The 12,799-nt window shown below is 41.5% G+C and overlaps 1 protein-coding gene across 1 annotated transcript in view; it reads right to left on the reverse strand.

The window, feature by feature from the left end:
* Positions 1–12,799, reverse strand: part of LOC127374756 (protocadherin Fat 4) — a 108,935-nt gene that overhangs the window by 3,248 nt on the left and 92,888 nt on the right. Inside the window, 5 exon segments of the mRNA XM_051420323.1 lie at positions 1,794–2,055; positions 4,420–4,637; positions 6,951–7,075; positions 7,525–7,704; positions 8,943–9,028. Of these exon segments, the coding sequence (XP_051276283.1) occupies positions 1,794–2,055; positions 4,420–4,637; positions 6,951–7,075; positions 7,525–7,704; positions 8,943–9,028 (871 nt within the window).

The following is a 12,799-nucleotide window of genomic DNA, read 5'->3' on the forward strand; positions in this document are numbered from 1 at the left end:
AACAAGAAACAGCCATCAACAGCTAACATGGACATAACAGTGGGAATTATTTCCGTTTGCCACCAGACTGATGAGTTCTCAAAATGTCTGCCGACGCTGGATTGTTTCCTTATAAATAACAGGAACTGGGAGTTATAATCAGAGCTAAAGGAATTTTGTTTAGACGGGTAATTGGTTCAAGCTTAGGACAAAAAAAAAAAACAAGTGAAAAAGCACCACCTAAAAAAAAAATCATATTTTAAAAATGGGCCGAATCAATCACTGCTTGTTTGCCAGTTTGAAAGAAATATGAAATATTTTCTATCAGAGAATCCATCGTCAGAGCCATTATAGCTTCAAGACATACATCTGGGTTGGATGAATGTCTCTGTGTCTAATTCAATCTTTTGCTTCGTGTGTTGCCTAACAGCACTGCTTTACCGATGTAAATAGATTTTTATTGAATTTATCCCAGTGCAGATTAAATCCATTTGTGTCTTTTCATTAGCTCTTGAAAAGTGAGTACACAACAGAACACGACTGTACAGACACATTGAACTAAGGGTTGGTTAACAGGCAGCCTGCCACAGATCTGCGTACTCAGAATATGCCCTAGTCCTTGTATAAAAAAAGGTCAACAAATCATTCAAATTGCTAATTTTTACCATATTAGTCCATAGTATTAGGTTAGTTTTTCCCTACCCTGAAATTTACTGTGTTGCATTACCTCCCCCTGGAAACCCTCTCTTTCACCTTTTCCAAACTGTTCTTAACTCATGCTCGAGGACATCTGATCTGTGATTTAAGTCTAAACTAAGATGAGAGTCCATGGAAATGAATCGAAAACACCAGAAGTCCTCAGAGGTGGGCGCTCCGAGACAAAGTCAAATTAAATCAATATAAGTTATTTTGTCCATAAATGATACACTGATAAAGAAACATTTATTCAACCACAGTAAATTCATAGCAGGTAAATCTCAGCAGTGTCAAATAGAAACAGATTTCAGGCCAGTTTCACAGAGTCTTGTTGGACGGCCACCAAATATGGTCAGCAGTTTGCAAAGCAGACTATTAATTCATTTGGGATTTTAAAAAAAGCACAGATTTATAAGGGCTCCGTCACACACATGTATGTGCATGTGCATACACTTTTAGTATGTAGAAGAGGTTCATCACATGTAAAAACACTGCTGCATTAGTTATTTACAGTGGGTATCGAGTGAGTGAGTTTCTTAGCCAGCTTTTGGAAGTTTCAGCATGTGTTTTTGACATGTAAATGTAGTGTATATGCAACAAGGATTTGACTGTCATAGTAGAAAGGGCAATATCTAAACTGAGATTTTTAGACTTAAATTATGATAACTTTTTACAAAAATCCAATGTTTTCCTATGAAATGTTTTCTTGAAAGAGTAGAAAAGCCTCTGAGACAGCTTTTAGACCATCATAGGATACTAAATCTGTCTTCTGAAACTGATGAAATGAAATGCAGCTAACAGCTCCTTAAAAAGAACATGACCTATTCCCTCTACATATACATCAGTTACTGTGAATTAAAACTACCTTGAAACATGACATCATGAGCACAAAATATATTATTTAGTCACTGCAAAATCAGCCCTATCAAAGGAGCAGTTTGGGGTTAAGGAGTATGTTTTTTTGTAGTAATGAGGGAGCTGCTGCCATTCTTCCAGTCAAAAGCCAGAAATGAAGGTTTTTTAGCCCTCAATTATAGATAAAAATCACTTTAACTGTTTCCCTAGTGTCCTGCTCCATCCCAACACAAACACATTATAAATACAGCGTTGAGTCTCACCTGCTGCAGTTTTCTGCTGAGCAGGTCCGGGTGGGATTCCTCCCAGGGAAAAGGTTACGACGCTGAGACCTCCAAAGTCCTGGGTGGCATGCTGGATGACCCTGTGATGGGCGCCATCTACCTGGAGCACCGTGGCTGAGCCGTTCTTCACCAGTTGGAGCGTGTGCCACTGGCCGTCCGACAGCACTGCGTCTCCCACGGTCCGCTCCACCTTTCCCACAACGCCCGCATCTGAGATGTAGTGGATGTTACCGTTCCTCAGCTGAGAGAGGGAACAGAGATGGAGGTTGAGTGCAATGGTCACGCATGCTGCACTCGGGGTGAGACGAAGATGGGTTCATGGGTATTTGGTCACACAATAAAATATCCAACTAGATGTCTGAACCAAATTTTACGGCAATCCATCCAACCATCCATGTTTAGAAATTTCAGTCTGGACTAAAATGATAAATGTGTATACAGTAGCATATGCTCAAAAAGTTAAGTAAGCATAGTAATATGTCTCTAAGTTAATATCCACATTCAGCAACACATAATAGATTAGAGATGAGTAGACAGGCTGGATAAGATACTTGACAAATTGCTCAATCCCTGATTCTGCATACTGTTAAAATTCTTAATTTCAGGCGTATGATAAATAATGTTCTCAGACGGGAGTTGCATTAAACTAGGGTTAAAAATGCTGTTTTTCTGATTAATGCAATGACTTATCATGTCACGATCAATCATGAGTGTTGAGAGGAAGTCTTCTCTCAGTCTCCACAAAACTACCACCGCACTGCTTTCAGAGTCTGATGTTGAGGTCAGAGATCGAAAACAAAAATGCAGCTTGACGCTCATAAATCTTTCTCCCGGCGGGACACGCCGCAGTTAATCATGTCCTCACGACTTGTGTGTGTAGCTAATGTTATTCACCCAGATGACGATCAGAAGCTTGCTAACAACAAATTCAGAGAAAACATGCTCATTCAAACGCCCACTGGTGAGGGCTCTTTCCAGAAAAGAGAGGACGTCTTTAAAAGAAATTAATCAAGCTCACTTTGGCATGGACAACAAATTTGCGGCTTACACTGTGTATGGTAATCTCATATGTGTACTCCCCACTTCGATGGAAAAGTAATCCCGTTCTCCTCCCTTCAAAGACCCCCAAAATATGCAATGATAAGTAGCTTCCGGAAGAATTGATTTAAAATGGGAAAAGCGGAAAGTCCCTCAAGCCAAAGAATACCGAGCGCTCTAAACCTGGAAAACCAATCAGGAACTTTATCTATTAAACATCTTGTTTTTTATATCTCAGTATATATAGTTCTGACTCTCAATGTACATGTGCAGCATGTATTCCCCTGCTGCTCGACTTTTTAAGGCGTCATGGTACTTATAATACTTTTCTGGACGGTTTAGGAAGCGGCGATGGTGATTCGATGAGCACCAGAAGCTGCTCAGAGCCGGAAAACAAAATCATAAGAGAGAAAGTCTGATAGCAAAGTGGGAAGGGGTTGTTGGTGCTGAGGGTGGAGGGGGTCTGAAAGGAAAATTGAAGAGGATGAATGAGCGCTCAGGCCTCTTTGGGCAGCTGCCCAGGATCAGTCAGAGCGAGGGGGGTGCTGAACAGGATGAGAGGAGAAAAAGAGGGTTGAGAGTAAAAGGAGGTGGCTGAGGAAGACCCATATAGTTTGACTATAGTTGGAGAGAGTGTGTGGGGTGGTGGCGGGTGTTGTAAGGGGCGAATCAAAGCTAGGGGATGGCGTACACATATGTAGACATGTTTGTACGCCATCCATTGCAACTTACATACTGCACATACAAAATTAAACTAATGTTGGGATCCTGAAGTCCAAATATTCAGGGGAGCTTTCAGCGTCCGTATGTTTACACACGCACACGCCGACGCGCGCTCATCACTGCAAATATGCTTTCGGTAATGCAACATATCATCTGGCAGCCATATTGCAGGACCTCGGCTCTGTCATCTCTAATGTGTGGATGAGCCAAAGCTGTGCTGACACTGGAGCAAATCATGATCATGTGCTAATTAATACTTGCACGTTAGCTAACGAGCCTTGCAAATCTGCAGTGTGGCTGGTGGCTGATACTAACACGGCTGCTTTTGCAGAACTGGCTGGTCAGTTGGAGATAAAAAATGCCAAACTAAGCTGATTCCACTGCTAGAAATTGAATATGTGATTCTTATTCCCCCTGTTTTATTATAACATGGATTTTATTGTATTTTTGCAACAACAATTCATCTCATTTGCTACCACTGGTGGTAACACACGCTGCTTAACACAGATCAGATCAAGGGGACCTATTCATACCCTTCCACAGAAAGCTTTATTGTCAAAAGTGTTGAATTTTATTAAGAAAGAGAGGTAAATGTATGTATGTATTTATCTAAATTAAGACTATGACTATGGTGCCTTTCTGCTGGAGATAATGCTCCGGAAACACACGTTGAATTCACCATTCAGTCTGCCAGCTTCTCTCTGGAACTGAGCTCTGTTTGTCTGTACAGACTGCTATTAATACCAACTTTTATTTGAGATAGGGTTAGTGTTTTTTATTATGCTTCTATGTACACTGCCATCGCTGACTCTCACATTGCCTTCACTTCATCTATGTTACGCACCTTAACAGTTGTGTAGTTGCTGCTCTCCTGTACATGCAGCAGGGTGCCACTCTTGCTGCGCGTCCTGAACTTGACCTCCAAGCTGCTGGGACCGGCGGGGTCAGAGGTCACGCCCTGCAGTGACTGTCTCAAAAGGACGTCACGTTTAGGGCCCTGCTTCAGGGAGTAGTCCAGACGGCCGGTGCCATCCAGGGACAGGGCGGTGTCTGCTGTAATGTCTGTGGGACAGAGATAGAGAATATGCTCAATCCTGTCTGACTCTGCAGACGTTTCACAGCCGACTGTAAAACTTAGATTTCCACTTTGGAGTTGGCAGACACTCAGGTTCAAATGATTTTCCTAATCTGACTGCCATAACCACAAATCAGTCCTTGTGTTCTCACTAGCGGTTACAAATACCATCCCATAAGTGAAAGATGTAGGTTAATCCACAGAACAGCCCGTGTGCCCTTGAGCAAGACACTGAACCCATACCTACAGTACACCGTCCTCAGAACTTCATCTAAATATCTTAAAATGCCATCCCCAAGATTTCTGCTAATTGCTTGATGTAATGAAAAGAGTGTGCGTTTATTAGCTGTGCTAAGCTTTGCTAATATACAGTATGATGTAATTTTCCAAAGCTACAACTCCATCATAAGGTATATTATAAATGTTACTGTAGAGGCAGGGGTGTTTCCAGAAGGGGGGCCTGGCTTGCCCACCCCATTATCTTTACCTCTTCCACTCCTCACTGTCTTTCAGAGGCTGTAGCAGGCTCAGGTTTAAAGCTAGACTGAAGATACTGGTATCATATGAAGCTAGATGACCAAACGCATGCATTGGTAACAGGTTACGCTAGTTGAGAAATAATGCTCTGAAGTTAGGCTAAATTTTGCCAACAGGTTCTATGGGTACCCATGAGTCTCCCCTTTGCAGACATGCCCACTTTATGCTAATCCCATGCAATATTTGAATATTTCTGCATACTGGGGTCCCTAAACTGTATTGGAATTGCATACACTGGGAATGACTGGAAAGCTGAGACACATACTTTATGCCACCATAATATAAGTCAGTGATTCCCTTGTGCCACCCCAGTCTGAAAACACCACTGTGTAGAGGCAATATACAGTTCCAGAAAACAAAAGTTGCAATTTTGTTTCAATTTACAATAAATGTAGAGAAACAAAAAATATGCAAAAATGTACAATATAAAAAAGTCTCACACACACATATATATATAATATTTACAGTCTCAATTAACAGAACCTTAGAACAGTGTAAATTGCCATCAGATTTGGATTTACATGTGTAAAAATGAAAATGTGTGGCGTTTTCCTGTAAAATGGCTAATTGAATTTATTTAGAAAGATATCCATTAAAACTATATTTTGTGTTTGTGCCTTTCTCCCTCTCCCTCACTTTAAATGCTGTCCAATGTACTGCACAGAGCAGTTTAGAGCAGAATTTTACGGCCACATAATCTGCAACAGGACTTAAGGTGAGGCATTAAAATGTTAAAATCCTGCAGTAAAATCAGTTCAGTTCAGTCTAGTGAAGTGTGTCTGTGCAAACATTTTGCATCAAGATCAACTTTGTTGAATGTTGATGTGAAAATTTGAGCTGTTGGCAAATAGAAAAAAAGATTAGTGAATTTTAGAGGAAAAGCAGAGCCAGAGAGGCGAACGCAGAAGCTATTGTAGCTCATTAGCTGTGTTGCACCATAAACTTTTATACAGCCCTGTTCTGCTGGAGTATACACTGTTTCGCTGAAGAGGCTTTAGAGGCAGTTAATGTAGTTGAACTGTGTGAACTAACTAGTGCTCCACCAACCAGCCCTGAGAGTCACTACAGTCACCAAAAGGTTACTGTAATTAGACATAAGAGCATAGTCGAGGTGAATGGCAGCGTCTAGATCAAACTGCTGGTATTATTACTGTTACTCAAAATATAGACAATTCTCATAAAGCTTTTCGCTTCCCTCTGCGAAAAGACATTCACTGAACTTCCTGGCATTTCTTTTGTCTTTTTCCTGAGGATGGTACATGTGACTCTGAGACAGAACGCTCCATTTGTATTAGAAGAAAAGGGCTCTGATCCTGTTTCGTGCCATGAAACAAACCAGCGAACTTCCCACAAAATCAAACCCAATGTCAGAGAAAAATCCAGTGCGGAGGTTCCCAGACTCCTCAAGTAATGATCTTGTTTGTTCCCAACAACAATATGAAAGTTTCTAAATAAATGTGGTAATGATTATTGGTAACATTCCTAAACACACTGTAGCACCTTACACAGTAGCTGGCAGTTTTTTGGAGGCCTCAAAGGTTTCTCGGTCTCTTTCAGTTCTCTGATGTCGACTCTGAGTATTTATACAATGAAATACACAAATGCTTTGAAGTGAAGCTCAGAACGCAGTGATGTGGCCTATATTAAGCTACATGGTGCAGTTGGATGACTCATGAGGGAAGAATCATAAATAGTCATGATAGAATATGCCTTCATAAGTGCAGCCTCAGCAATAAAAAGACACTTCAAAGGCATATACTTACATTTCTCACAGAATTTGCCAGTGAAGCCATCCACGCACTGGCACTGCTGCCAAGACCAGTGGTCCAAACAGGTCCCCCCATGTCTGCAGGGGCTGGCGGTGCAGGCTCCTTCCAGTCTCGGACATCTACAGACGCGGAAACCGACAATCAGACAGTCAGTTTGACAAGTCAGCCGCACAGTCGGCAGCCGGGGGGTCCGACGAAAAAGAAACCCCCCGAAAAAAAGGGGCAGATGAGCTGTGATTTCTCTCCCCATGCTGCGATACAAAAAAACCCATAAAGAGCCCCGAGAGAATTAGCATATTAAAAGATCTGTCCTCGCCTCACTATTCACCAGCGGGACAGAAGAGAAAAACATTTCTGCAATTGGTTTCCCTCGTCAAAAAATCTGCCATTTGTATTAAAAAAAACATCTTTTTAAAATCTCTCGAGAGGGTTTGAGAGTGTGAACAGATGTCCCACAGCGAGAGTCGAGGAGGTTAGAGAAGACGGACAGATGGGAAGAAGAGGGAGATGATGGAGAGAGGGTGAAAGCGGGAGAAAAAGAGGGTGGGAGGGTGGGAGTTGTACGGACCTGTCAAGGATGCCACGCGATGCCAGCGCCTGACTGGGCTCCAGCGGGCGGCCGTTGACGGCGAACTCCATGATGCAGCCGACAAAGTCGTGGGTGGCGACCTGACCGCGCCGATGAAGGACGGGTTCTATTGACCTGACGCCTCCCACCGAGAGCCTGTTGGGCTGCACGTCCAGGATCCTGACACACACACACACACACACACACACACACACACACACGAACAAGAACACACAAAGACTTAAATTCACACAGACACAAAAGAACATATGCACAGGAATCCAAAAGCTCGCACATGCATTCAAGTATTCAGGCGTATGCGCGCACACACAGAAAGACACTGCGGGTCAGCGAGTTTCACAACAACATGGTCCCAAGACCCTTACAAAATAAACCTTCTGCAGACCTCTGTGGCCCTTCCTCATCTGCCAAATCGATTTCTCTCTCTCTGTCCCCCCACACACACACACACACACACACACACACACACACACACACACACACACACACACACACACACACACACACACGTACAGTCTCAAGTGTTCACCCCACAAGGCCTGGCTCAGAGCTGTGTGACTGTGTAAAGGCAATGATCATCCCGTAATTTAAGGAAGGTTTACATCATATATTGTATATTTACAACAGATGACTTCACTTTGACTTTATCACTGCGTAAGAATGTACGAGCACTGCAATTTGCATGAATACAGATAGTATGGCAGTAATACAAAAAATCAAAAACATTAAAAATAATAATAATAATTTCTCCATAGAGCTGCATCCAATTCTGTAGTCTTTTCTCTATAGAGCGTAATATTGTAATACAAATTACATTTTAAAAACTTTTTAGATTTGGTACATGGTTTAATTTAGATTCAAGCTTTTACACATAGTCTACATAGTCAGTTAGCTAAAGGGCTAACCTGAATGTCACAGATACGGTGGGGATGAACATAATTGACAAAGAAACTAAGACTACAGTCCATCATCAGATGAATGTGAGGGGTCTCCAGATGATTATAGTAGAGGAGTAAAATAATTTCTGCTACCAAAGCTATTTTTATTTTTTTCATACTTCCACCCAATAGTTGCATTATCCGTGTAAAACAAGCAAAACAGCGTTGTTTTTAGGGGACACAAGACAGAAAAAGTTGAAAAAAATGTATAAAATGTTGTCAATTCAGAGCAGATTTTGGTCTCTTGCTGTCATACAGGGTGAAGTACAACAACAACCTGGAAAGATTCAGCAAATATGTTCAGACTAGATGCAGAAAAACTATTGGTTCTGTTATGATTTTCCATTATTTTGCCAGACATAGTTTTTCAAGCTGAAACTGTCAACACTTAATGTATACAGTTGGATCACTGAAACAGAACATCTGTGTTACTGTGAGTGTGAGTGGGATTTTTCTTACCAGTCAGTGTGTACTGCCACATTGCTCACAGCACAGTAGCCTGGTTCCTGGTCCTCACCACACAGATCCACAGTCAGGGATGCAGCCTGCATTATGATGGATACACACACACACACACACACACACACACACACACACACACACACACACACACACAGACACACACACACACACACACATGTCACGTGTGATTGCCTTTAACCCTCACAGCTGCCACAGTCTATTATTGTTCCGTTAGGAGACTCAGCTCTTTGAATGGTAGACTGCGGTTGACGGAGTTGGTTGCGGAGCTCAAACAGCAACGAGCTGTGTCAGTCACTGCTCTTTTGTGGCAGATGGTGACCCATCAAACGCTCAATCAATATCAGTCCCTGAGTCTCCCTCTTTATAATCTGTGTCACGTGGGAGTATGTCACTTGTGCTGGGTCAGGACAAACACTTTGAGGGTTTTGTTCTGTTTTATTCTAGATGCCGCCCAGCTAATCAGTGGCTGATCAGTGGCATGAATAATCTCTTGGTTATGTTCAATATCAGTGGGTGGAGTCAAAGAGGCTCAGTTCATCGGGAAAGTAGCCTCACGGTGGAGTTGCTTTCTTGCTACTAACTGAGAAAATGTAGCTGGGCTACTATATAGCAATCTAGGTGAGGTAGCTGAAGCCAAATATTGATTAAAACAGACAAACATGCATGAACATTAATAAAAGTGAATATAGGTACAGTATAAGTGTTAGGTGGTGGGGTTTGTTACCGTTGGACTAAGCCAGGCTAGCTGTTTCCCCCTGTTTCCAGTCTTATGAAGTATAGAGACCTCAATCATCTAAACCTAAGCAAATAAGCATTTCCCAAAATGTTGACCCGCGTCACCTTCCACAGAGTCATGTTTCTACAGTAGCCCAGAAGGGACGAACCAAAAAATGTCTCTAGGTTGGTGCCATTCATGTTTTTTGCACGTTTGGAGGCCAACATTGTTTCTCCTTCACACTTGGGAAGGTAAGGTGAAGCGAGGAGGTTGCATTCTACAACTACACTGCTAGATGCCACTTAATCCTCCACACTGGACCTTTAAAAATTCCTCAAAAACATCTCGTTTGCAACATGATCCCTGCCTTAATGTAATTTTATTGTGTGCATGAGAGTGTGTCACACTAAATATCTTCTCATGCACTGTAGCATAACTTTCACTCCAGGGTTCTGGTTCCACCCATTGAAGGTTACTTCAACACATAGCATTATTTCTTTGTGATTATTTGTGTAACTAACCCTTTCAATGGTTGCCGTGAGTTTTGCCCACCAAATGGTATGTATATAGGCCAATTATTTTTCATGAATTCATCATAGTGGTTGATGGGAGAGTGGCACAAAAATGCAATCCATCACAGGAAATAATCCCTATTTCCCGTTAATGGTAGGAAAGCTTTTGGCCAGATGTGGATTAGTCTCTTGCTGTCTCTGTGCTCTGAGAAGGAACGACCCTTCTAGGAAGAAAAGCAATGGGCTGGTGAGGAAACTGTCCGGAAAAGTGTGTGAAAGTGTTGAAAAACTGGGGCAATCATGCTCCACCTCTCCTGGATCTTAAGTAAACACGGACCACACCGGCCCGGATCTCAGACACAAATCATCCAGGAGAGCACGACCCCACCAAGCGCACACACACAAACACACAGACACACACACACACACACACGCCTACACACACGCACATACACACACAGACTTTCTCTCTTTGTCTTTAGTACAGTACACTTGAGTCAGACACATGGACACGTACACAGAACCAAGTCAGAGTAAAACACACACTCAAACCAACACAGTGACAACAGCAAGGGGAGGAACAACAGGACTCATTTGTCTTGAACACATTCGTGACACTCCCTGAAGCGCCATAAAGAACGTCAGACCACATGAACACATTATTAACGTCTTTCCCTGCGATCAAAGGCACTACAGCCATGCCTTAAAGACACTACACTGCACTCACTGTCAAGTGTCTCACACTGTGGTGGAGAAAATATTTATCTCACGAAACTGTTTCGAAATGAATACCGAGCGTAACATGAAAAGATGAGGAGCGTGTTTTTGTGCTTGACTAACATCGAAGGAAATGTGAGGAAAGCGCCACTGGAGACCATTGTTTTCCCCATGACTAATATAATGGGGAGACCATAGCATTGCTCTCTGTTGTGGTGCAGGCACTGAGTAACTGCAGTTGCACATTGGTTTTGTGTTTGTTTCTAGGACAAATAATTCAGCTAATCAAAAACCTGATGATTAACTGCTGGTGCTCATCAGCTACAGCAAGTCCTTATCTGTCAAACTACATTTGCAAAACTCACAGAAAATTCTGTTTTGTGTTCTGACTCAAAATCATGATTTAAAATAAACTAACTGAACTCTTGCTTGGATGTTCCCAGCGGTGATCTCTTCCAGTCGGTTACCGTCACATGATCGCATTAACTGTTATAAATGTGTCATTTCACACAAATGGAGTCAGACAGGAAGCCTTTTAGAGAAATGTAGGGACATTGATTATGTTAATGATCATATCACTCATGTACAGTTTCAAGTTTTAAGTCAACAATTAATTTGTAAAAAGTTTGTTCAGTTAAGACAGTCTGCTGAATCCAAGTTGGAAAACTCATGTGAATAATCCTCACAGGAAAAAGGAGGTTTTGGATGAGAATACATGTTCTGTCCTAGAACAGCTTTCATTGGGAGCTATTGACCTCCAGGTGTAAGAAATAGAGAAACAACTCTGAATTGACTCTTGATCAGGTAAATAAGTTTGCTTCACACGAGAAATGTTTCTTCCTTACAACACTTGTATCCCCAAACTACTCATAAAACAAAGGAAACTTTATTCACATTAAATCAAATGCTAATGTTACAGCTAACACTAACTTATAATTTGTACATAGTTATGTAAAAGTCATGTTTGATGAGTTTGGTAAACATTCAATGTTAATGTGGTCAATCACTTTCACAATATTGGTGTGTCACACACTCAGATATTGATCTAAAATGGATCAGATTATTTATGATCTGTCCGTTTTGATGTCAGAAATAGCTAAAATTATACACCAATGTAAAAAACCTCTAAAGCTGAACTAATCAGTATTTAATATTAACAATGGATCAAATTATTATGTGTAATGTTAAAGGGGTTGCTTATACCGACAAACCCATAGGGAATTATTGCCTGACTCTGCAGTTTCCTTCAGCTTTCCGGAGTTTTTCAGCATCTTTCAGCTCAGTGTTTTGGTGTTAATAAACCACTTCTATCTGCCCAGCACCAAATGTCAGTTAGTGAACTAGAGCATTTAGTATCAGATAATATCAGATGGTGGAGACCCAAAACCCAAAGTTGGCCAGAAACATGACTCCTAATAAATTCTAATGTTGCTCTGTGTCTGCTGGGTGTGTAAATGGGCAATTGTTTGCTAACACATTTACCACACCACTTCTATAAGGGGATAATAAATCAGTGTTGTGTTTACAGCTCTACTCCCAAGTGCATGGCCAAAAACAATTACATCAATGAATGCAGGTTTAAACAGCAAACTTTATATTGTGATAATGTTACACATTAACATTTTACATTGTGTAATCAAATCAAAATGGCTGTTGCTCAGTCTAAACTATTAACCCACTTATTATTAGATACATTGGCAAAGTGCTTCATTGGTCTGACCCTAACACGATGTCCCGTTGTACTGTGAAACTCACTGTGCCAATGTGTCATTTATTGTACTTGACAAATTAAATGGATTCAGACGATGATGATTGTAACAGTATCTGTGAACTTTCTACTCCCTCTGATTACTTGGAACCTTCGTGCATGACCGTGTCTGTGGTTTCTG

This window comes from Dicentrarchus labrax, unplaced genomic scaffold (genome assembly GCF_905237075.1).
Source record: "Dicentrarchus labrax unplaced genomic scaffold, dlabrax2021, whole genome shotgun sequence".
NCBI lineage: Eukaryota > Metazoa > Chordata > Actinopteri > Moronidae > Dicentrarchus > Dicentrarchus labrax.